General features: G+C 42.5%; 1 protein-coding gene across 2 annotated transcripts in view; it reads right to left on the bottom strand.

The window, feature by feature from the left end:
• The window catches only part of RASGRF2 (Ras protein specific guanine nucleotide releasing factor 2), a 244,497-nt gene that overhangs the window by 7,176 nt on the left and 214,776 nt on the right, over positions 1 to 22,545 (bottom strand). For both annotated transcript variants that reach the window (XM_043593136.1, XM_043593138.1), the window contains exons 19-26: positions 21,259 to 21,371; positions 13,252 to 13,312; positions 12,843 to 12,946; positions 10,365 to 10,449; positions 7,417 to 7,614; positions 2,198 to 2,277; positions 759 to 876; positions 115 to 183 (exon numbers count right to left, since the gene is read on the bottom strand). In XM_043593136.1, the coding sequence (XP_043449071.1) occupies positions 115 to 183; positions 759 to 876; positions 2,198 to 2,277; positions 7,417 to 7,614; positions 10,365 to 10,449; positions 12,843 to 12,946; positions 13,252 to 13,312; positions 21,259 to 21,371 (828 nt within the window). The remainder of the gene's footprint in view (positions 1 to 114; positions 184 to 758; positions 877 to 2,197; positions 2,278 to 7,416; positions 7,615 to 10,364; positions 10,450 to 12,842; positions 12,947 to 13,251; positions 13,313 to 21,258; positions 21,372 to 22,545) is intronic.

The following is a 22,545-nucleotide window of genomic DNA, read 5'->3' as shown; positions in this document are numbered from 1 at the left end:
TGGTCTTTCCTGTGAGTCAGCTTTTGGCATTATTGATCAACTTTACCACTGTTTCTAATTCATTAATTTCCGCTTTTCTATTTATTAATTCCCTTAACAACCACACAATATTACCTTTGACTGATGGTCTATTCGATAGCAAGTCTGCTGGAACTGGCGTATCTCTCTGATGATGTGTGATATCTAATAAAGAAACAATAACAACAAAAGCAAAGCAAAAGGATTGCATCACATTCTTCTGGGCCCTACCCACAAGCAGTCAGGCATTTTCTCCAGTGAAGTGTTGGAGCCGTGCCCTATCATTCTCTATGCCCAGGGGTTTCTTGCCCTTCAAAGAGTCACATGAAATGTAAACGGCAAGAAGATATTGCATTCACAATCAGAAGAACAGGTAGCACCGTGTAACCTCAGGTTCAGCAGGTGGTTTACCTCAGGTGGTAAACTCTGGGTGTTATTTTCCTGGGCTCCTTGCTTCTAACTTGGTGCTCAGAACCTGGTTGTCCAGCACAAAGCTTTCAGCACCTATCACTGCTCCATCTTAGAGAGTCATCCCTGGAGTTATTCCCCACCCCTTTGCCCACAATGCAAGCTGCAATACCCCTGCTGACAATCAGCCACATCACGTATTAAACCTGATGGCCCCCAACTCTTTCACCTCAAAATGAAAATGCAAACAGTAACCTCCATGACTTAGCCTCCCTCTTCTCTATAAGCCATTGAAGTCATCAAAATAGGCTGATTATGAAATTACTACCTACCATTCTCATTTTGGAGAAATTGACAAGGCCTTCCTCAGTAAAGTTTGGTGTTCCTTCTTCAATAAATGCTAGGTCTGTCAGGTACATCCCCAGATAAGGAACAGCTGGGGGGTTACAGCTGCAAAACCAAGGAACACTGTTCTCAAGCTCATTCACAGAAATATCGAATTCCCTCCCCTGTTTAACAGGATGTAGTATACTGCTTCAATCCTGAAGAATAAAGTCTTTTAATCCCATCTTCAGAAGCAGTCTCCTGATATTAAGAGTTTTAAATACATCTCACAATAGACTATAATAGAAAATTACAGCCCGTACTTTACAATGTGTTTGAGACAATGGTGCGTTCAAACAATAGGATGCCTTACAGACAAATACAAAACAGGTGCTGGCAGTACTTGGAAACTAGCCATATGAGCATGTAGGAACCCCCTGAGCCCTCACCTCCTTAGAGTATAAACAGGAAACTTTAAAGAACTGGGTAGAAAAATCAATGTGATTAGAGCTTGTAAAGCTTGCGTTCTGATTTAGTTAGTATTTCAGTGTTTTAGAAGGTATAGACTTAATTAACATCACGACCGCACACTACATAGATGCCTTGTGTTTGGTTTTTGAGGGGGGTGCACTTGGTCTTCTCAGAGTCAAGAGTGAGGCCATGGACTTTTGGACCAGAGACAACTGGGTCTGAGTCCCAGTATGACCACGTACTGAGTGATGCTGGTCAACCTCTATGAACCACAGTCTCCTCATCTGTAAAATGGAGACAATAAAACTTATCTCTTTAGTTCACTGTCAGGCTTAAATCAGACACATGGAGCACTATGCATGGCGTCTGTCATGGAGTAAGGATCTGGTGTAGTTCTTCTAATGCTGTTGTTGTTCCTACAAGTCTTCTGTTTACTTATGGCATCACAGGACTAACATTTTCCAGAGCAAGTCAAGTATGTGCAGTAGATCATAAGAAAACCAGCTGCAGGAGAACAGGTTCTATTCTCTCTCTCTCTCTCTCTCTCTCTCTCTCTCGGTCTGTCTCAGGAGACGGTAATGGCCCAGCAATAAAAGGCCACAAATACATAACAATAATTAATAGGTCCTAGAATATTTTTGAAAAGTCACAAGAAATCATGTGCTGTGCTTAGATTAATAAATATCAAACCAAGAAACTTCTTATAGTAAAACATGTTTGATTTTATAGTAAAAGCTGGCGATGTTTTCTTCTTGCTTGGGACAGTCTACATGCCATGAGTATATCCACAAGACACTGTATGCATAGTATTTCAAATGAAAAGAAAAATTAGGAAAATATCTAGATGATGGAAGTTATTTCCCGTTTGTTTTTCTTTTCAAAGCAAAGTAGGAGGCAGGCCACTATGTGTATATTGTAAACATTATTTAAATATATTTTTGCATTATGAATAACTTAATAATTAAAATAAACATACTTTTTAAGGGTTTCTCTGAGATTTTTAAATCTTCCTTCAGATGAAACAGTCTTCTGAAGTTTGTCCATTAGAGCTTTTGTCTAGAAAGAAACAAATAAATTAGTATGTCATGAAAATTTTCCTATGTTTTGACAAGACAGGTAGGGTTACCAAAAGATGCTCAATTCCCTTCTACAGTGGCTGGGGCTGACACCTTTGTCAGACTGTTGTTATGTGACAGACATGGGGCATTATGGTTAAATTTCATGTTAAAAAAAATAACATGTGGAGAAGAGAAAGTGACTACACTGCTCATTTAGCCAAAAAGAGGAAAATCCATAGAAAAAAATTGCAATGGCACAAGAAGCAGGGATTTAAAGAATTGACAAAGCACTGTTGAATTAGGGAACCTTAAAGGAGAGGTCTCATGTCAGGTGGTTTTCAGGGTGAATCTTTCTGTGTGTTAATTTCCAAATTATCAAAACACAGACTTGGTTGCTTGGCTATCTTCTACTACAGCCCCTTGTTTTGTGATCACAGTCATCAACTTGTTAGAGAAGTATAACTGATGTTTGCCAAGAAATAAAACTGTTGTCGACATCGATCTGGAGTCTCTTCCACGGACATGGGAGAATGGTAGGGTGGCCCTTGGGGGTGATGACCCACCCCTGGTAACACCCATGCCCAGGCAAGGGAGCAGGGACACTTGGAATGCCCAGGCTGGGACCCCTCAGATGACTCTGCCTCAGTCTAGGGAGGAGCTGCATGCTTCAGGAGAGCTTTCAGAACGACTCAAAGGGCTGCCTTCCTCATCCTGCTTCCTGAGGACTCTGAAAGAGGACAGCCAACAAGGTCTGGGCAGGGGTGGAAGGATAGGAGGGGGCTGGGCTGGGCTGGGCAGGCCTCCTTCCTGGCCCAGAGCTGGCCTTGGGTGAAAGAAGCTGCAGAAATATAGTCTGTCCTATAGCCACAGACCAGATTCAGTGGGCTTCATAGTTCACATTTACCAGGCCTTCTGGATGTCGCCCAGACTGGACTCAGATCTGAAGAAGAGACAGCTACAAAGCAGACAGTATGACAAGAGCATCTGGAGCAGGGCATATCTGCAACCAGGCACTACCTGTTGTGACTAGACTGAGGTCCTGGGCCCCAGAGGATAGTCCATCACCCATCCTAAAGCCCCTTTAGATGATACATATATATGTGATTGAAATGGTATTTAATCTATTATGCCTATTTAATGCCCCTACAGGTAGTACATTCAAATTTGAAAAAAAAAAAGATTTTAATATTAGTCTTATCACCCCTATTCCTTAGTCCATTATCCCTGAAGCTGCATCCTGTCAAACACATAAATATCACTTAAGTCAACTATGGGGAAGGCCTAACGTTTCCTTCTTTTTCTCTCAAGTTTTTAAATTCCAGTTAGTTAACATAAAGTATAATATCAGTTTCAGAGGTAAAATTCAGTGATTCATCACTTATACACAACACCCAGTGCTCATCACAAGTGCCCTCCTTAATACCCATCACCCGTTTAACCCACCTCCACCCACCCACCTTCTCTCTAGTAACCCTCTCAGTTTGTTTTCTGTAGTTTAGTCTGTTTTCTCTTTGCCTTTCTCTTCCCACCCCTCCCCATATTCATCTGTTTTGTTTCTTAAATTCCACATATGAGTGAAATCATTCAGTATTTGTCTTTCTCTGACTGACTTATTTTGCTTGGCATAATACTCTCTAGCTCCACCCATGTCTTGCAAATGGCAACATTCCATTCTTTTCTATGGCTAATATTCTATTATATATAAATATACCACATCTTCTTTTTCTATTCATCAGTTGATGGACATTTGGGCTCTTTCCATAATTTGGCTATTGTAGATAATGCTGCCATAAACATCAGAGTGTATGTATCCCTCCGAAGCAATATTTTTGTATCCTTTGGGTAAATACCTAGTAGGGCCACTGCTGAATCATAGGCCTAATGTTTTCTTAAAGAAGATTTAAGAATCCCTTGGTACCAACTTCAGATGAAAAAGAAATAGGGGAAAGTGAATGAAAGAGAAGGCAGAGGAGTGACTTACTGACCTCGAGGAAATGTGACAATGTGTGTGACAGGATAATATGCTCTTTGTGTCTAATGCCCAATGGCTGAGGCCAACATTGTCTTAGGGGGAGGCAAAAGCTAGCCACAACAAGGGCATCAGTGTCCAGCTTTTCAATTCTGATACAGCTGTCTGAAACCCGTTTTAAAAACAGTATTTCAACAGCCATGATAACAGAAATCTCTCAAAAAAAACTAGGAAGAGAGGATAGTTTCCTCAATTTTATAAAAAGCATTTACAAAACACCTACAGCTAGCAATATCCATAATGGTGAAAAACTGAATGTTTTCCCCACAAGGATGAAGACAAGGAAAGTATGTCTTTTCTCACCACCCTAATTCAACATAGTATTGGAAGTTTAGCCAGAGCAATAAGGCAAGAAAAGGAAATAAAAGGCATATGAATTAGAAAGAAAGAAATAAGACAGATCCTATTTACAAGTGACAATTGTCTATATAGAAAATCCGAAGGCATCTACAAAAAAGCTCCTAAGACTAATAAGTGATTTTAGCAAGGTTGCAGACACATCACCAACATAAAAAAAAAAAAATCACATTTGTATATACTAACAATGAACATGTGGAAATCAAAAATAAAACCACAGTAATATTTAAAATTTCCCCACAGAAAATGAAATATTTAGGCATAAATCTAACAAAACATATACAGGATTTTGCATGCTGAAAATTTCAAAATGCTGGTTTAAGAAAGCCTGAAGAAATGGAGAAACATACTGTGTTTGTGGACTGGAAAATTCAACATAGTAATAAGACTCAACATTGGTTTAATGAAATTTCAATAAAAATGTCAATAAAGGGGCACTGGGTGGCACAGGTGATTAAGTGTCTGACTCTTGATTTTGGCTCAGATCACGATCTCACGGTTCATGAACTGGGCTCTGTGCAGACAGGGCGGAGCCTGCTTGGGATTCTTTCCCTCCCTCTCTCTCTGCCCCTCCCATACTTGATCTCACTCTTTCTCTCTCAAAATAAATAAACATTAAAAAAATCTCAATACAGTTTTTTTAGACATAATTTTTTTTACTAAAATTTATATGGAAAGTCATAGCACCTAGAGTAGCTAAAATAATTTTGAAACGGAAGGATAAAGTGGGAGGAATAGAGAAAGAACTCTCAGATCTCAAAGGTGAGAAAAAAATCCAATTAAAAAATAAGCTGCAGACATTTCATTGAAGAGAATAAACAGATGGTAAACTAGCCTATGAAAAGATGTTTAACAACATTAGCCATTAGGAAAATGCAAATTAAAACAATAATGAGACATCAAAAGGGCTAAAATAAAAAACTGTGATAACACCAAATGTGGGCAAGAATTTGGAGAAACTAGCTCACTCATACTTGGCCGATAGAAGTATAAAGTGGCGCAGCCACTCTGGAAAAGAATTTGACAGTTTCTTATAAAACTAAACACACAATAACCATATGATCCAGCAACTGCACTCTTAGGCATTTATCCCAGAGAAACAAAAAGTTATAGTCACACAAAACCTATACATGAATGTGCACAGCAGTTTTATTTGTAATAGCCCCAACCCGAAAACAATCCAGATGTTCTTCAAGGGGTGAACGGCTAAAACGTCCTGTATTTATACCATGAGTACCACTTAGCATTAAAAAGAAACTAAATACTGATACATGTAACACCATGAATGGATCTCACGGGAATTTTTAAAAGGGCAATCTCAAAATGTCATATACTGTATGATTCCACTTATATAATGTTCTTGAAATGACGAAATTTTATAGAGATGGAAAACAGATTTTTGGTCGCCAGGAGTTAGGGAGGGGCAGGGAGGAAGCAGCTATGGCTATAAAAGGGTGGCAGGAGGGATCCTGGTACCAAAACTGTGTTGATCTTGACCACTGTGGTAATAAAAGGGCATAAATGTAAATACACACAGACACAAATGAGTGTATGTAAAACTGATGGTTTGAAGGAGGTGAGTGGACGTTTCCAATGCTAACCTCATGGGTGGGATATGTTTATACTTACACAAGAGTTTACATCGGGGAGCAATTGGTGTAGGGTGTAGGGGATTTCCATTATCTTTTACAAACTGTATGTGAACCTACAATGATCTCAACATATAAAGTGTTTTTTTAAAAACAGTACTTATAGAAGCTGTGGCTTTTATTTGCAAGGTCCGGGCTTTGTTGACAGAAAAAGAATTTGCCTCTGGCACCAGTAGGATGTGAAGGAGTCTGGAAAATTCCCCCAACGCCCTTTGAGAGGCCCAAGGTAGCTGTCTGCTAATAAAGGAGTAAGCCTGCCCACCACGGATCACCAAGGGCAGGGAACCTTGTAGGAAAGGAAGGACACACCCGATTTCAGAGGACCAGCAGAGCCAGTGAGAGCTGAAGGGCAGGTGAGCTCAGCTAAGCCCTCAATCGCTGTGCCCCTTTGATGGGCAGACCAGGCAGACCATACATACACCTGACATAGGCAATTCACGGCAGCCCGCACCCAGTGACCGGCTAGCAGAAGGCTACAATAGGTGGGTGCACACAGCCTGCCTCAAGCCCGGAGGCGCCCTTCCCAACACCCACCAACACCCAGGGAGAAAGCCAGGAGACAGGGCACGGAAGAAACTGATTTAATTTGCACATTGAAAATATTGAATGAAAATGAACAAACTGAATCCAGTTAAAAGAAAATTAAGAGGGTTTTCTGTACATCTGAGTCATTATGCCAAAACTTTACTATATAAAGGACAAACAAAAAAAAGTGAACATTGAGGTCCTAAGGCACTCATACCCTTGCTTTGGGGAGAAAGAATGGATCTGCAGGACATCTCTGTGTTTACTCGGAATCAACGTATGTTCTCCAAATAATTTTGGAAACAACTCCAGTCAACTACACTGTTTGAAGTTGTCCCAAATATGTTATAATGAATGTTTTGGGTTGTATTTGCTTTTCTAAATGAACCAATTAGAAGTGCACATGAGTGGAATCAATTAAGTGGTAAGAACGCAGTAATTACCCGCACTGGCACCTTTCTTTGGCAACTGAGCTGCTCGATTCAGTTAATTATTTCCTCATTAGTAATATTTCTCTTGGCTCTTGGCTCCCAGCCTCTCCTCTCGGCAGCGGGATGTGTCACACGCTGGTGCTCACCTGCTTGGACACCTTGGCCCAGGTTTTCTTCAGCCTATAGATGGCACTTCGGTTTAAGGCCGAGGTGATCTCCAGCACGCCATTGTAGTTGTGCAGGCATCGGCAAATGTCCGCCACTGCCACCCACTTCTCTATTGCGTTGGCACGGGAGCTGATATCGGCATAATTCATTATCTGGGAGGCCACCAGGTTGCTCATCTGAGACAGTGGAAAAGCCAAGAGAGACCAGCCAAGAGTCAAAGCAATGCATTCAGGCAAAGTGCCTAATTTACCCACGGAAATGTCAGGAAAGCAGGGTGCTGAGGGACAGGGAGATCACAGTCCGTATTTACATACCAATCTTCTGAAAAGACTGAAGTGTATAGTAATAGTAACAACAAGAAACTAAGGGGAACCTGTTCATCCTCAGAATGAACAGGAGGGGTTGTTTGGAATCAACATGTTGGGAGGAAAGGATCACTTTTTTAATCAGTAATTTTGATGAAGGAGTTATTTCCAGTAATTGAGGAAATGAAATAGAATAAGCTGACCCTTGAGGAATGGCAAGCTTCGCTGATTACGAAGCGAAAAGTTTCACTTTTGGGGGGGGTGCTCTCCACATGCTCCTTCGCCCCCAACATGTGGGGACCAGGAAGCTCCAGTTATCATGGGAAAGAAAACACATTTACCCCCAATCAAATCAAATTCTAACCCAATACACTTTGAAGCCAGACACATTTAGGGAGAGGGGAAGAGAGAGCATTTATTCCTTTTTATCTCGCTGGACTTGTTTCCATCAGAGTTAACAGGACTTACAGTTTCAAGGCTAAGTACTGTAATTCTATTAATTGAAACCAAGAGAAAAAGAGGCAGCAGCTGAAGCAGCTCAATATTTAGAATATGGAAAGGAAAAGAACAGCTTAGGACTGATGACTAACAGAGAACATAGGATATGTAATCTTACATCCATACACTTAATCTAGTGGGTATACCCATTCTTTGACCATTCCATAGGTATGTTAGATCTCACAGTGCCTCAGAATTATCATTGTATATATTCATTAAAAAAATTTTTGTACTGAGCTCCTAGACAAGGCCTTCTTTTAGGTTCTCAAAACAGGACCAAATAAATGAGAATACCTGATCTCAAGGCACTGAGCCTAGTTAGGCAGCAAGGTGAAGGGAGACAGACATAAACAAGTAAATATCCCATAGTGAAATGCAAAGCTAGGTCTGCATGGAGGGGTTTGAGAACATGGAGGTAGCATGGGGCATTTGGCCAAGTACAGAGGAGGCTTCCAGAAACAGGTCATGCCTGCACAGAGTCCTAAAGGCTGACCAGGAGTTAGCCACTGCTTTCCATCAAAGGAGAAGAGCATTTGGAAAGGGACAGAGGTAGAAGGCACGGTGTAACAGAGGATCTTGCAGGCATCTGAGCACAAGGAAGCCATGAGAGGCACAGACGCCAGGTAAGCAGGGCTCCTGTAGGCCTGGTTGAGCAGCTGGGACTGTATGCTGAAGGTGAGAGGAAGCCACTGGCAGAATTTTGTTATGAAAATGGTATAATTAGATTGGTCTTCCAGAAAGGTAACTTCTGTGACACTGTATGAAGAAGGGACTTGGGGGACAAGAAGATGGCAGGGGCGATAGTGAGTTAGGAGCTCCTAAAGAAAGTGCTGAAAAATCAAATCACGGTCATGGCACTGGGAAAGAAGGGGAAAAGAAGGGTCTGGGAAATATGTAGATTTAGGGTTCACTAATATGTTCGGGAGCGAGATGGGATGGGTAGCAGAGAAGGAGTCAAAGATGACCTCTAGATTCTATGCTTGGATGAGTGAGCGTGTGGTCTTGGCCACTACCCAAGACTAAGAATAAAGCATCAGATGTAGAAGTAGGCTTGGCAGGTCTGGGAAGTACCAATGAATGATAAGTTCCATTTGCAATCTGTTGAAGGCACAAAATGAGTGGCCATCCTGGTAGACACATGAGAGTCTGGAGCCTGGGAATGAACTTCTGATTTGATTGTTCGTTATATCCCAAGTGTATGTAGGCACAGACAATACAGGCTTGTTTTCTACAGCAGGGGCTCTGCTTCTCAGACAGTAGCCTACAGGGGCCATGTATCCTGTCCTTTAGGCACCGGGGCCACGGATGCTCATCATGAGATAACATTCACTCAGCGTATATGCAGTCTGCATGTACCCTGTGCAAAATACCATCTCGGGAATTTGTTGTTGTTTTGCATTTTGATTCTGGATGACTTATTAATTTACCTACAGGGATCCTGATAGTCTTCTTTTTTTTTTTTTAACATCATCATTATTCCTTTTACTGTAATCTAGTAGAACTGGAAAGGGAGCCTTCCCTTTGCCTAGATAAGCCTGAAGATACTCCCACATATGTGGTTCTGCAAAAGGACTGAGATGATTAGAACAGAACCAGTTAAGAGTTAGGAGTTGGTGGGTTTAACAGCAAGGCCATCTTACTGCTGGAGAAAAGCAGAGCCGGGAGATGGACTGACAGCTGGTCAGCAGTGTGCACAGCTACAGCAACACTGTAATTATGTTCAAAGGGGTCCCTTCCAAGCCTGGAATGCATATGTGCTGAATGTTCAGTAATAATGAGGGTGATCTGTACTAATCTAACCTTACTGTCACGAGCACCCCTGGGAACCGGTGACACATGTGCTATTAGAACTAGTCAGTGTATGACCATGAAGTAATGATGATTATGCTAAAATAACAGCAGCGACCTATGCATTATTGAGCACTTGCCAGACTTAGGTACCACCAAGAGTGAACCTCATGTCTGGAAGTTAAATGGAACTTATTAAACTTGGAGCTCTTAGAGAAGATATAAGCTTTTTTTTTTTTTTTAACATTTCATCAGTTCTGTTTTAGAGAAGGAGTCTTAAGACCCTGACTCATCTTCCTACAACATGCCCACATTTTATTTTTATGGCTACTCACATCATTGAAGTGCTGGCTGGTTTTCATAATGTAAGGTGTTCTTTCATTTTTATCCAGCTTCATCCACCCCTGCCCAAGAAATTCTCTGTAAGTTCAAAACAGAACACAAGACCAATTTAGTTTCTTAAATGGTGGCTATGATCCTGAACAATGAGTATGATTATTACATACATTAACTTTGACATTGCCCAACATCTAGTGCTCCTGACCGACTCAAATGAATTTTTGCTCATCTCTAGCATTTTACCACTCGATGTCAAAAGAAAAAGATTTTTCAATTTCCACCTTTTAGAAGAATTTGAACTTTGTAAGGATTACGAACATTATAAAAACTTCTCTGAAAGTGGTAAACAATGGCCAACACAGAAGGAATAAAGTACTAATTCAGAAACCAAGACTATTTTCACTGGATCAGCTTTAAAAAATCTTAAGCCTTGGGGAGCCTAGGTGGCTCAGTCAAGTTAAGCATCTAACTTCAGCTCAGGTCATGATCTCACAGTTCATGACTTCGAGCCGCACAAAGGTCTCTGTGCTGACAGCTCAGGGCCTAAAGCCTGTTTCATATTCTGTCTCCCTCTCCCTCTGTTCCTCCCCACTCAAGCTCTGTCTCTCTCTCTCAAAAATAAATAAACATTAATAAACAAATAAACAAACAAACAAATAAATAAATAAATGAAAAATCTTAAGCCTTAGCAGAAGGTCCAAAAAAATCCATCACCACCAAAAACATTAACCAAGAACAACATGTTTTCCTCCACTTTGCTCTGATATTCTCCAGGACAATGTCAATTCCACGGGCAGGGATTTTCCTTTATTGTCCCCAGAGCCCAGAACGGTACACATGGTAAAGGCTGAATAAACAAACACTGTTGTTACCACTTCATGTAGTGAAGGCAGTTACAGGGGTGGGAGCTCAGCCTGGTGGAAGGTCTTTCTTCAGAATAACATCCCTGCTCCTTCACTTCACCCATGAGCAGGCCACCAGATCACAGCAAGCAAGGGACAATCAAGCTGGAGCATACAGGGATTATTTTGTATAGGCATTACAAAAAATAACCTGAAATGCAATTAGTCTGACACAGTCTTAATCCAGAAATGTTGGCTGAGTCCCTGCAAAGGGTTTTTTGTTCCTTCATGTTCCTGCAAGGCTGTTGGACATAAAGGTGTGCCAGTTCCACAGACAAAAATAATTGGTAGATGTTCCCATCAGCAGGGTGGGGACAGAGAGGAGAAGAGAGGAAGGGCCCCAGGAAGGGTCCCAGGAAGACACCACCCATGGGTGTTCAGCCTTTCTCTTTCTCTTCCTCCACAGAGGTCATGTTCATCTCCCCACCAAATCCCCACTGCACTAGAGGGGAGTGAGGAGGTGGGGCGGGGGGTGGGGAGAGAGGCACTGTGGTTTCTAACTCAAGTCTTCACTCCAGTAGTCACTGGGTTCATTTGTAGAGCCAACAGGCCACATTCCTTCCCTCCATCCCCTGCCCCGCTTGTTCCTGGGTAGAGAGGCGGGGACGGGAAGAAGATAAAACACATAAAAGTCTGCCGGGGCATCTCCTGGCCTCGCCCCTTATGCCTCTCTGACACAGCTGCAGCTCTGACCACCCATCGCCATACCTGACTCTCCATCATCACGATGTCCTCTTTTCTACATACAACATGGGTCACCGTTCATATCTCATGCCCAGCCCAGCTATTTCACAGAGGACATGTGCCAACAGTTGTCATTTGTCCAGACAAAGGCCTTGTTCGTGGAGCTACGGATTATTACAGCTTGAAGGGTCTAAAGGCCCTCTTCATCCACTACATGGGAAGATTAAAGGGCAGCAGTGATACTGATGCTCGTTACTTGGCAGCTCATGCGGCACGTCTACGCTCCACATGCACCCCGTGCAAAGCTGTCTCGGGAATCTACGCTGCTGCAGCGTCTCAAAGCTCAACAATACTTGTTGGCTCGTGGAAGTGGGTGAATAGTTGTAGCAAAATGTATAGCTTCACCCAACATCGGTGCTTCTCAACGTATTGTCTTAGATCACGCAATATTGTCTGGGATTCCCACTGAAAATGCAGTTTCCTGGGCCTCAAACCTCCTAGAATCACAAATCTCAGAAGGAGGTATCTAGGAATGTACATTTTTAACAAGCTTCCCAAATGATTTTAGACACCATGAAGTTTGAGAACCACTGTTACAGCCATATTGAGGTTTCTATAATGCGAGGATGTGAGAATACGAAGAAATTCACATTCCACGGGAACTACAGAACATAGAGAAACACAAGAGTGACCATCTTGATAGTCCTCAGTGTTGCCAAATCAATATTTCTAGAATAAACTGTGACCAAAAGGCATTCAAGTGGGACCAAACCATTGTAAGATTAAGACTCACACCTCTGTGCACACACATCTGCCTTAGGAATAATGGCGGCTCTAAGCCCACAAGTCCTGCCTGAGGGAGCCTGCAGCCGTGAGGGCCACACTCACTCGTAGGGAATGCTTCTGAAAATGATGTGGTCCAGGAGGGTGATCTGCTCAGCCAGCTCCATGGCTGACAAGGTCTCAAAGCACTCAGCCTTCGGACAGTCTGTCTGCAAGAGAGGAAGGTGGGAATGAAACACACCGAGAGCGAGGTGCCCAGCAGCTCAAGGCAGCTGCTCAAGAACAAAGTCCATCACAGATTGGGCTACAAAGAAAATGGCAAAAAGCTCAGAAACATCAGCCAACATTAATATCATGGACCAACAGCTAAACCCCAGGGCGAATTTAGTTCATCTCACAGTGCTTCATTGGTAGAACTACGGTTGAGCATCCAGGTATCAGTTATGGGCAAGTTGTTTGCCCTGAGAAGCAGTTTGCAAATAATCGTGCTGAATAAGACCATGGCTGGACTTACCAGTTGAATTATATCCTCTAATTTTAGGTGGATGTCATCTTGATCATCTTGTGAAAGGGCCCTAAAAAATGAAATCAAAGTATCATCCATGGAAAGAAACATGCCAGGAACAAAATGACAACATGCACTTGGTTCTCCCTGGGTGGGAAGCTGAGGGGTTCGGGTCCATGAGGCTGTGCTGCCAGCTGGAGCCTGCAGAGACATAAGCTGGAGACAGGAAGTCAAGGAAACAGAAAAACACACACGTTAGAGGCACAAGAAGATCACAGAGAGAGCTGGCTTATGTTGAGGAGCCAACTTGTTACACACAAGGTTGTAAATAAAACATCCATAATCGGGGTGCCTGGGTGGCTCAGTCGGTTGAGCATCCGACTTCGGCTCAGGTCATGATCTCACAGTCCGTGAGTTCGAGCCCCGTGTCGGGCTCTGTGCTGACAGCTCAGAGCCTGGAGCCTGTTTCAGATTCTGTGTCTCCCTCTCTCTCTGACCCTCCCCCGTTCATGTTCTGTCTCTCTCTCTGTCTCAAAAATAAAAAATAAACATTAAAAAAAATCCATAATCAAGGTGAACGTGAGCTGGTGTGCTCTGCACTACCGAGAGGATCCAGGGTGTGAGTTCAAGTATCCTGCGATCTCATCAGTCAGAGATTCCAATGGGCCTGAGTGCCTCATCCACACTCCTCTAGCTCCCACCCTGGCCCTTCCGTGCTGATGCTGAGGCAGAAGAGGCAGAGGATCCCCTCCCATTGCACATGTAGACAGAAGCTCAGAGAAGTTCCTGGTTGGCAAGAATCTGAACAGAGCAAAGCAGAAGCCAGCAGGTAAACTCTTTTCCCTTGATTCCCAGATGGACTTTCCCAAGATGCATTTGGTGCTATATCCCCACACACAGAGTTATTCAGCTCTCAGTATTTTTTTTCAGTGATGAATGACTGAATAAATACATAAGTTAATGAATCCTGAAGTGGGTGCGGGTTTCAGAGTGGGAGTGACATTTCATGTCCAACAGAAGTTCAGAGTCCAGGAGAATTATACTGATTACATAACTTACCATCTGGGCCAAGCATTTTAAGCCTTCCAAAATGAAGACACAATCACATATTAAAAATACTGAAATATTTAAACAGTCCCAAACCATGTAGCCTGTCTGCTGTAGGAAGGTAGTTTTAAAAGAAATAATGGGGGCACCTCAGTAGCTCAGTTGCTTAAGTGTCTGACTCTTGATCTTGGCTCAGGTCATGATCTCAAGTTTCATGACTTTGAGCTCCATGTCAGGCTCTGTGCTGACCGTGTGGAGCCTGCTTGAGATTATCCCTCTCCCTCTCTGCCCCTCCCCTGCTTGCACATGCTTGCACTCTCTTTCGCTCTCTCTCTCTCTCTCTCAAAATAAATAAATAAACTTAAAAACTAAAATAAATCATGATGTGATGTTTTGTTGTGTTCCGAATTGATGAAAACAGAACTACAACCCTCAAAAATACAAAAGCAACAGAGATAGGGTACCATATACACACTACATGCCAGCCGTGCGTTAACCATCTGACAAACACTCTCTCTTGTGTCATATGAGATCCCTTTGAGGTAAGCATTATGAGGTCCATTTTACAGATAAGGAAACCAAAGCTCAAGGGAACTGACTAACTTGCCCAGGGTTTGGTCAGCTGTGCTGTCCTGTTGCTCTTGCTTATCTTAGGCAGACTTATAAAGACACCTCTTCAAGGCTCCAGCGTAGAACACACATCCAGAAATGTCCAGTCTCTTTCCTCTCTTTTCCACTCTTACAAAAGCTCTTGGCTGTTTAGCAGAGGAGCAAAGGACTGTTTACCAAGGAGAAGATTCCTTCTAGATTCTAGGAGTGGTGGTCCTCTTCTTAGCAATGAGCCAATCATTTGCAATCAAAAAGAAATATTCATAATACAATAAAAGGCAGATTGAGGTGAGGAAAAAATAAGCAAACACAAGTCTTTCTCCAAAGATTATTAAACCCTACCTAAGGATTACACACACGGGATAAAAGTGACTATTTCCCAAAGCTTATGTCATTCTTTCCAGGGTAGTCTGGGTTCCTGGAGAGAGATCGGTGGCCACATAACTATGTGTACCCATGGAAAAGATATTTTTTAATGAGGCTGGGTAATATTCTTTCCTTGGAAAGAAGTGGTCAAGAAAGTAGTTAGCTTCTATCAAATGTTCCTTTCCTCAGTGATCTCATGTTAATGTTCCAAGATACATCTGGTCTGGTTAAATTATCTAACATTTTCTCCTCTCACAAGTGCCTATTGATGCTGCTCGGGGCTTTGTGATGTTTGTGGGTCACCTTTTCATGACCTGACCCATTCCAGCTGACTACCTATGAAGCCAGTCTTTGTTTCTTTTCCTTTCATGGCATGTTAGTTGTCTACCAAAAACTCTCTGCCACATAGATTCAAAACAGCAAGTCCATACAATGTCACAGGGGGAGCAGTATTTAGAAATAGAAAAGTCTCAAGCCAAGGGTTTTATTCACAAAGAAAACAACAAACTATGTATGCCAATTAAGTTTCTTCCTCATAAAGTAATCCCTGTGAGACCGTGTGGGGCAGAGATGGTTCATCATTGGGAGCGTCCAGTTTACTGTATAAAGGTAATATATGTTTAAATACATTTCATGTTTACATCTCACTGTTACACAGCTTGATTGCATATAAATATCTCATGTCTGGGCTACCTCTAACTACAGTGCGATATGTCTTTATCTCTCTCAACCACAACTTGTATTCACTGGGAGGTATGTTCACATATTTTCCCTTAGATGTGAAAACTCTGGTCCAGCTCCAATACTGGATGGATTTGCTTCTAGTCTCCTGACAGCTTCAGCGCTTTGATGCCCACTCCAGGATACTGGGTTTCTCTCACATCTCCCAGTCAGCATGATCTGTTTAATATTTGTGCGTTTATACTAACAACACCACATAAATTTTATTTATCTAATTTTATTTTTTATTTAAAAAAGTTTTTAATCATTTTATTTATTTTTGGTGAGACAGACAGAGCGTGATTAGGGGAGGGGCAGAGAGACAGGGAGACACAGAATCCAAAGTAAACTCCAGACTGCAAGCTGTCACCATACAGCTCGACGCAGGGCTTGAACCCACAAACTGTGAGATCATGACCTGAGCCGAAGTCGGATGCTCCAGATAAAAAATTTTAAAGGAAATGGGATTATTCAAGTTCTATGACTGGAAAAGTGCTCCTTCAACAGGAGAAATCAGATAGTCTTAAAAACTGAGCTAAGAGCAACTGCCCTCTGTCCTCAGACTGGTCCACACTCTCTGGGCTGCCTGCTGTGACTAGACTGGCTGGCTTGTGCTCCTGGCATGACCTGCCTGCCCCAGTCTCTGCTCCTCCTCACTTTGTGAGGTTTAATCACTTGTTGCTTCCCTTCTGGGACCTACCAGACCACCTCTTCCTTCCTTTGCTTTCTTAGACATGGCTTTACTTCCCTCTAGGCTCTCTTGAGCCCATTGCTACCCTTGCTCTGGTGTATCTTAGAAATGCATGGAAACTTTCAGTACTGAAATCTCCTGGCTTGGTTGGAAATAATTCCGTTTGTTTCCAAATTAAGAAATGAATTAACAGGAACATCTTTGTAATTTTCAGGGTTACTAAATAATCCTTCTGATTTCTGTTTCTTTCTCATATACTCCATGATGGCTTCTTTTCACAAAGAGATTTCATGAATGATGGCATCCCATCAGGGATGGTTATATCTAGGTGTTACTTCCTACTTCACCCTCTAATCATTTTGACATGATTATAAAAATATAAATATAAGGGCGCCTGGGTGGCTCAGTCGGTTAAGTGTCCAACTCTTGATTTTGGTTCAGGTCATGATCTCACAGTTTCTTGACTTCGAGCTCCATGTCAGGCTCTGTGCTGACCATGTGGAGCCTGCTTGAGATTCTCCCTCTCTCTCTGCCCCTCCCCAGCTTGCACTTTTCTCAAAAATAAATTAAAAAGAAGAAATAAAACTATAAATATATAAGTATCATACATATAAACATAAGTATCTGATTCGGTAAGTTATCAGAAACTCTAACAAATGAATGTATCATTTATTCCTCTTTTAATCACAATCTTGTGTGCTGGGGCAGGGACCCTTAAGCTTAGTTCCGGTGGAATGACTTACTTGACAGGGGAACCTCAATCAATGATCAGTAGTTTTCTGGCACCACCTAGCTTCCTAGGAAGGTGTCTCAGAGAACCAGCTGACCCAACCGGAACTTGGGGTCTGGTTGTCTGCTCAGTTAATGGGCTAGTGATCGCAATGGTATCCGTCTGCTTTAGTTGATATGCTCAGGGCTAAACGAAGGCTTTTGTTTCACTTGGCCTCATGGGAATAAAGATGGTCAAAGGAAGAAGAATGGATGGCATAATATCTATTCTCTGCTTGGCTCTGTGAGTACATGTGGAACGGTGACAAATTGTGGTACCAGGAACTAAAGGAGCTATTTTCACAAGAGCCTGAGACTCTAGGTTGAGTGAGGCATGCTCTGGGGCCCATGTGGCTCAGGAATAGGGCAGGTGGCATCTTTGCCAGCTTTTTGATAGGGAAATGGTGGCTTTAGAAGACGGTCAGGCAGCATGCTAGACAGAGACAGTGCTGGCACTGATAAGGTCTCTCCCTCAAGTGGTCTTGGGTCAGTGAACTTGAATAAAGATGCTGAGGCAGAGGGGAGTCTGGGTGGCTCAGTCGGTTGAGTGTCCAACTCTTGATTTTGGCTCAGGTCATGCTCTCATGGTTTGTGTGTTCGAGCCCCACATCGGGCTCTGTGCCAAAAGAACAAAGCCTGCTTGAGATTTCCTCCCTCTCTCTCTCTCTCTCAAAATAAAATAAACATTTAACATTTTTTTAAAAAGATGCTGAGGCACAAAAATGACTGGGTTTGTTCCTGAGTACACATTTCTTGGGGCTTTTGGAATATTTGGGGAAGACTTTGCAAGGGATCAGAATTGTGGGTGGGCAGCTGGGGCCATCCCATCATCAGAGCTGCCTTTTGGCTTTGCTTTTTACTTGTTTTTTTTCTTCTCGTTTACAAAATAGCAAGTGGGTTATAACTATGGTTTTTTGGTAACAACTATATTGAGATATAATTCCCATATTAAATGATTCATCTGCTTGGAGTGTACATTTGAAAGATTTTTGTATTACATTCACATCATTGTGCAATATGAAATTGGGTTGCAATGTTATTATAATCTCTTTTGTATAGATAAAATGATGAAGCCCAAGGAAAGTCGAGTTTGACTAAGACCTAGCCAGCTCCTACTTGGGCCATATTTCCTTGATGGAAGAAACTATTTTTCCTAAGAGCTACGGTCGGTGCTAATAATAATAGTAATAATAATAATAATAAGTGCAGCAGTAATACAAGTGCTATGTTTCAGGCATTGTGTTAACCTCTTTAAACATATGATACCATGTAATCTTTATAACCATTCAATAGTAGGTACTATTCGCCTCATTTTATAATTGAGGGAACTGAGGTTTAGACTGGTTAAGAAACTGGACAGCTTTAAGTGGCTGAACCAAGATTATACCCGTGAACCCTGTGAAAATAAGAATCAGACTCTGCTCCGTGTCATGCTCCCAGGCTGTACCATCTACTAACATTTCTATTTCTTATTGATTTCACACCTCTAATTCTCAGGCCATTTATTTAACAAAAAGAATTTGCACATCTTAAGCCTGATGAATAATAAAGACTTGGGATGGTAAAGAGGATTCATCTTAAAGGCCAACTCCAATTAATGGCGTGCTGGTCAGTGGAGTTCTAAGCTCACCCCCTGGTGCAGGCAGAAAGCCCTCAGGATTGATTAGTAATGTCTGGTGTGGATGTTGTGAGAGAATGGGCAACATGGGTTTGCACATTCGCCAATCCTGTCTGAACACCTCATTTCCCTGCCAGCTGTCCAGTCAAATGTCCCTGGGGGCACAAACTTCCAGAAAGTGGTTTCAAAATGTTAGTGTTTTAAATACAAAGAGCATAATAACCTGTGTACGTAAAGAAGAAAGGACTAGTAATCATTCACAGATATAACCACACATTCACTGAAACCAGGCTTTATCTGAAAATGTATTTACAATTTAAATCTGAAAATAAACATAGTAACAGAGCCCCTAAGCTTCTTTAGGTGTTTTCATAGCATGGAAAAAGTGAAGAGGGCCTTTCATAGATTCCTAGAGTTGCCCTAATAAAGTACCACAAACTGGGCATATTAAAACAATAGAAATTCATTGCCTTAGAGTTCTGCAGGCCAGAAGCCCAAGACCAACGTGTCGGCAGAGCCACGTTCCCTCTGAATCCTGTGGAGGAATCCTCTCTTGCCTCTTTCTAGACTTCTTCTTCTTTTTTTAATGTTCACTTACCATTTTTGAGAGAGAGAGAGAGAGAGAGAGAGAGCGCGCGCGCGCACAAGTGGGGGAGGGGCAGAAAGAGAGGGGGCGAGAGGAGATGAAGTAGGCTTTGCGCTGACAGCCCGGAGCTGACGCAGGGCTCAAACTCATGAATGGTGACATCATGACCTGAGCCAAAGTCAGATGCTCAAACGACTGAGCCACCCAGGCACCCGCCTCGTTCTAACTTTTAGTGGTTTGCCAGTAATCGGCATTTCTGGCCTTGCAGCTGCCTCACTCTCATCTTTGCATCATCTTCACACGGCATTCTCTCTGTGTCTTGCTCTGTCTTCACATGGTCATCTTCTTATGAGGACACCAGTCATATTGGATTAGGGGCCCACCCTATTCCAGTAGGACTTCCTCTTAATTAATTACATCTGCATTGGCCCTATTTCCAAATCACATTTTGTGGTACTTAGGGTTAGAACTTCAACATACCTGTTGTAGAGCAGACACATTCCACCCACAAGAGCCCCTAGACCAAAGAAGTGTCTGGTGACGGGATCTTGAGCTAATGGTAGTAAAAATGACTTATGAGCCAATTGCTAAAAGGCTGCAGACCAAAATCTGGCATTGCTGCATCAGAGAGGGACTTCCAAAAACATAGTAGACTGAACTAAGATGGACTCCTCCTAGAAAGCTGGATAACAAGGAAACAATATATTCAAGGTTAGAAGAAAGAAAGGCCTCTTTCCAGAGACTGTAAATGAAGACAGAACTAGAAGTAAAAATGGTAAAGGGGTACCAGGCTCTAGCAGATAGATGCTGGGCTTCCCACCCCCAAGCAGGAACAGACGATATAGCCATGAGTCAGGAAAGCTATAACCGAAATGTCTGCACGAAACCCCTGATGGCTGTCCTCCTGCTATAGAGCGTACTAGAAAAGAACTCCACCCACCAGTTCAAGAAGCTGTAAGAAAGTCTGTGACCTCTTTGGATGCTGGGTGTAATGACAGACACAAACAGTCTCTTGTGGGAAACCCAAAGTTCAAGCTTTTATCACACAGACGTCCAAAGTTATACAACCTGTATGATGTGGGAATCCCAACCTGAGAAGAAGTCAGTAAAGCTGGTCTAGGACTTGCGACACGAGCTGAAGAAAATACACAACTACTATCTGGTGGCACATCCACAAGCCAGGAGCACAAGACTCTCACCGAAATGCCACCACCAGCTCATCAACATGAGCTTACAACAAACAACTAGAACCGACGGCAGGAAAACATCATCTCTCTGCAATGCCTGCTGGAGTCACAGGAGAGGATCCTCAAGGCATCCTCTTCTCCGCTTTTGGTCCTGCAGCAAACCACGCTCTGCCCACACAAACAGGAGCAGCTGCACTCCTGGGCCCCACACAAGTCACGTCGCCCAGTCCAAGTGTTCCTGAGGCCGCGTGCGCCAATCTGCCCCCAGAAAAGAGACGATACGTAATACCTTGCCAGTGACAGCAGAACCCCTGCTGCCCCCAGGAGTCTCAGATACATCTTTCTGATTCGATAGGATCTTATTTTCTGGAACAAAGCACAAACCAACCAACGTAATTAGGAGGCACCTGAAAACTGCACTTACCTCAGAATATTCGCCGTGGCTTTCCTTTCTTGGGGAAGAAGGTCTGGGTCTCGCAAAACTTCTTCTAGCAAATTTAGGACATTCATTTTTAGTTCGTTGTTGAGCTCAAAATCCTATAAAATAAAATGGATCTTTTAAAAGTTTAGTTGTGGATGTTTTAGCTCCAGGACACATGGCACCATTTCTCACGATAAATTCTCTCAAAGTGATATGTAGGAAATTAAAAAGTATGGACCCTAGGACTGTTCTCCCCACCAGAGATCCTGAGTTAACTGGTTTGGGATGGGGTCCTATTGTTAGTATTTCTGACAGGCTCCCCAGGGGCTGGAAATTCCTCAAAGAGATAGCCTGGACCACACAGCACTTCCTCCCCATGTTTACATCTATTCACCTTCCATGTCTAGGAGGTGATATACTTTCTCCCAGGAGCCTTCCTTTGTCAATCTAGTGGGGCAAAGGGCTTTGTTTCGATGCTCTCAAGGTTCCCCCTAGCATTACCTACTGCACTGTACAGGCTGAAATAATCATCTGTTTTCCCACTGGACCGTGTGTAAGATCGGTAACTTGGGCAGAGCAATGGCTCATACACACACGCACACACACACACACACACACAAAAGATCAGTTGCAAGAATAAAATCTGTCATTTGGGCAGTGACTTGAATTAAGAACTTCAGTACAGATGTGCCAAGGGCTAAATAAAGGACACTCACAAACCAATGGGGCTGCACCAAGCAAACCCAGGAGTGAAACTGAAGGGCGCCCACTGGGCAAAAGGTAGAACACGTGAGCATCAAAATGAATAATGATAGTGATAAATAATAACCAACTGAATCACAACAACCAGTGATGTTCACAGAGACCTAAGTAGGTAAATACACAGAGAGGGTGGAAGAGGAACTTTTCCTCAGAGTAGAATTCCAATTAGCAAGTGCAAAGAAACAAAAGAGCTTTATAAAAATCACCATTTTGTCCAAAGCAGTAATAATGGATCAGGCAGCTGAATGGATGCTGAAATTAACTGGGAAAGAGAATTAATAACGTCCAAGTACCCACATACCCCTGGCAGAAATGATTTATTACGAAGAGAGACAAAGTGATCAGAATTACCATCACTAGTAATGGAACAAACCAACATCATGTACCTACTAATGTAACGCTCTGTGAAAATCATCAGTTATTATTTTTTCCAAAGATGCAGAATCTCACATGGGCATTGTGAGGCACACTGTGCTCTTCAAAAATGTTAACATAATATGAACGACAAATAACTGGAACTGTTTTACT

Source organism: Prionailurus bengalensis, chromosome A1, assembly GCF_016509475.1.
Source record: "Prionailurus bengalensis isolate Pbe53 chromosome A1, Fcat_Pben_1.1_paternal_pri, whole genome shotgun sequence".
NCBI lineage: Eukaryota > Metazoa > Chordata > Mammalia > Carnivora > Felidae > Prionailurus > Prionailurus bengalensis.
Note: the sequence above shows the minus strand (reverse complement) of the source record. Positions and strands in the feature narration are given on the sequence as shown.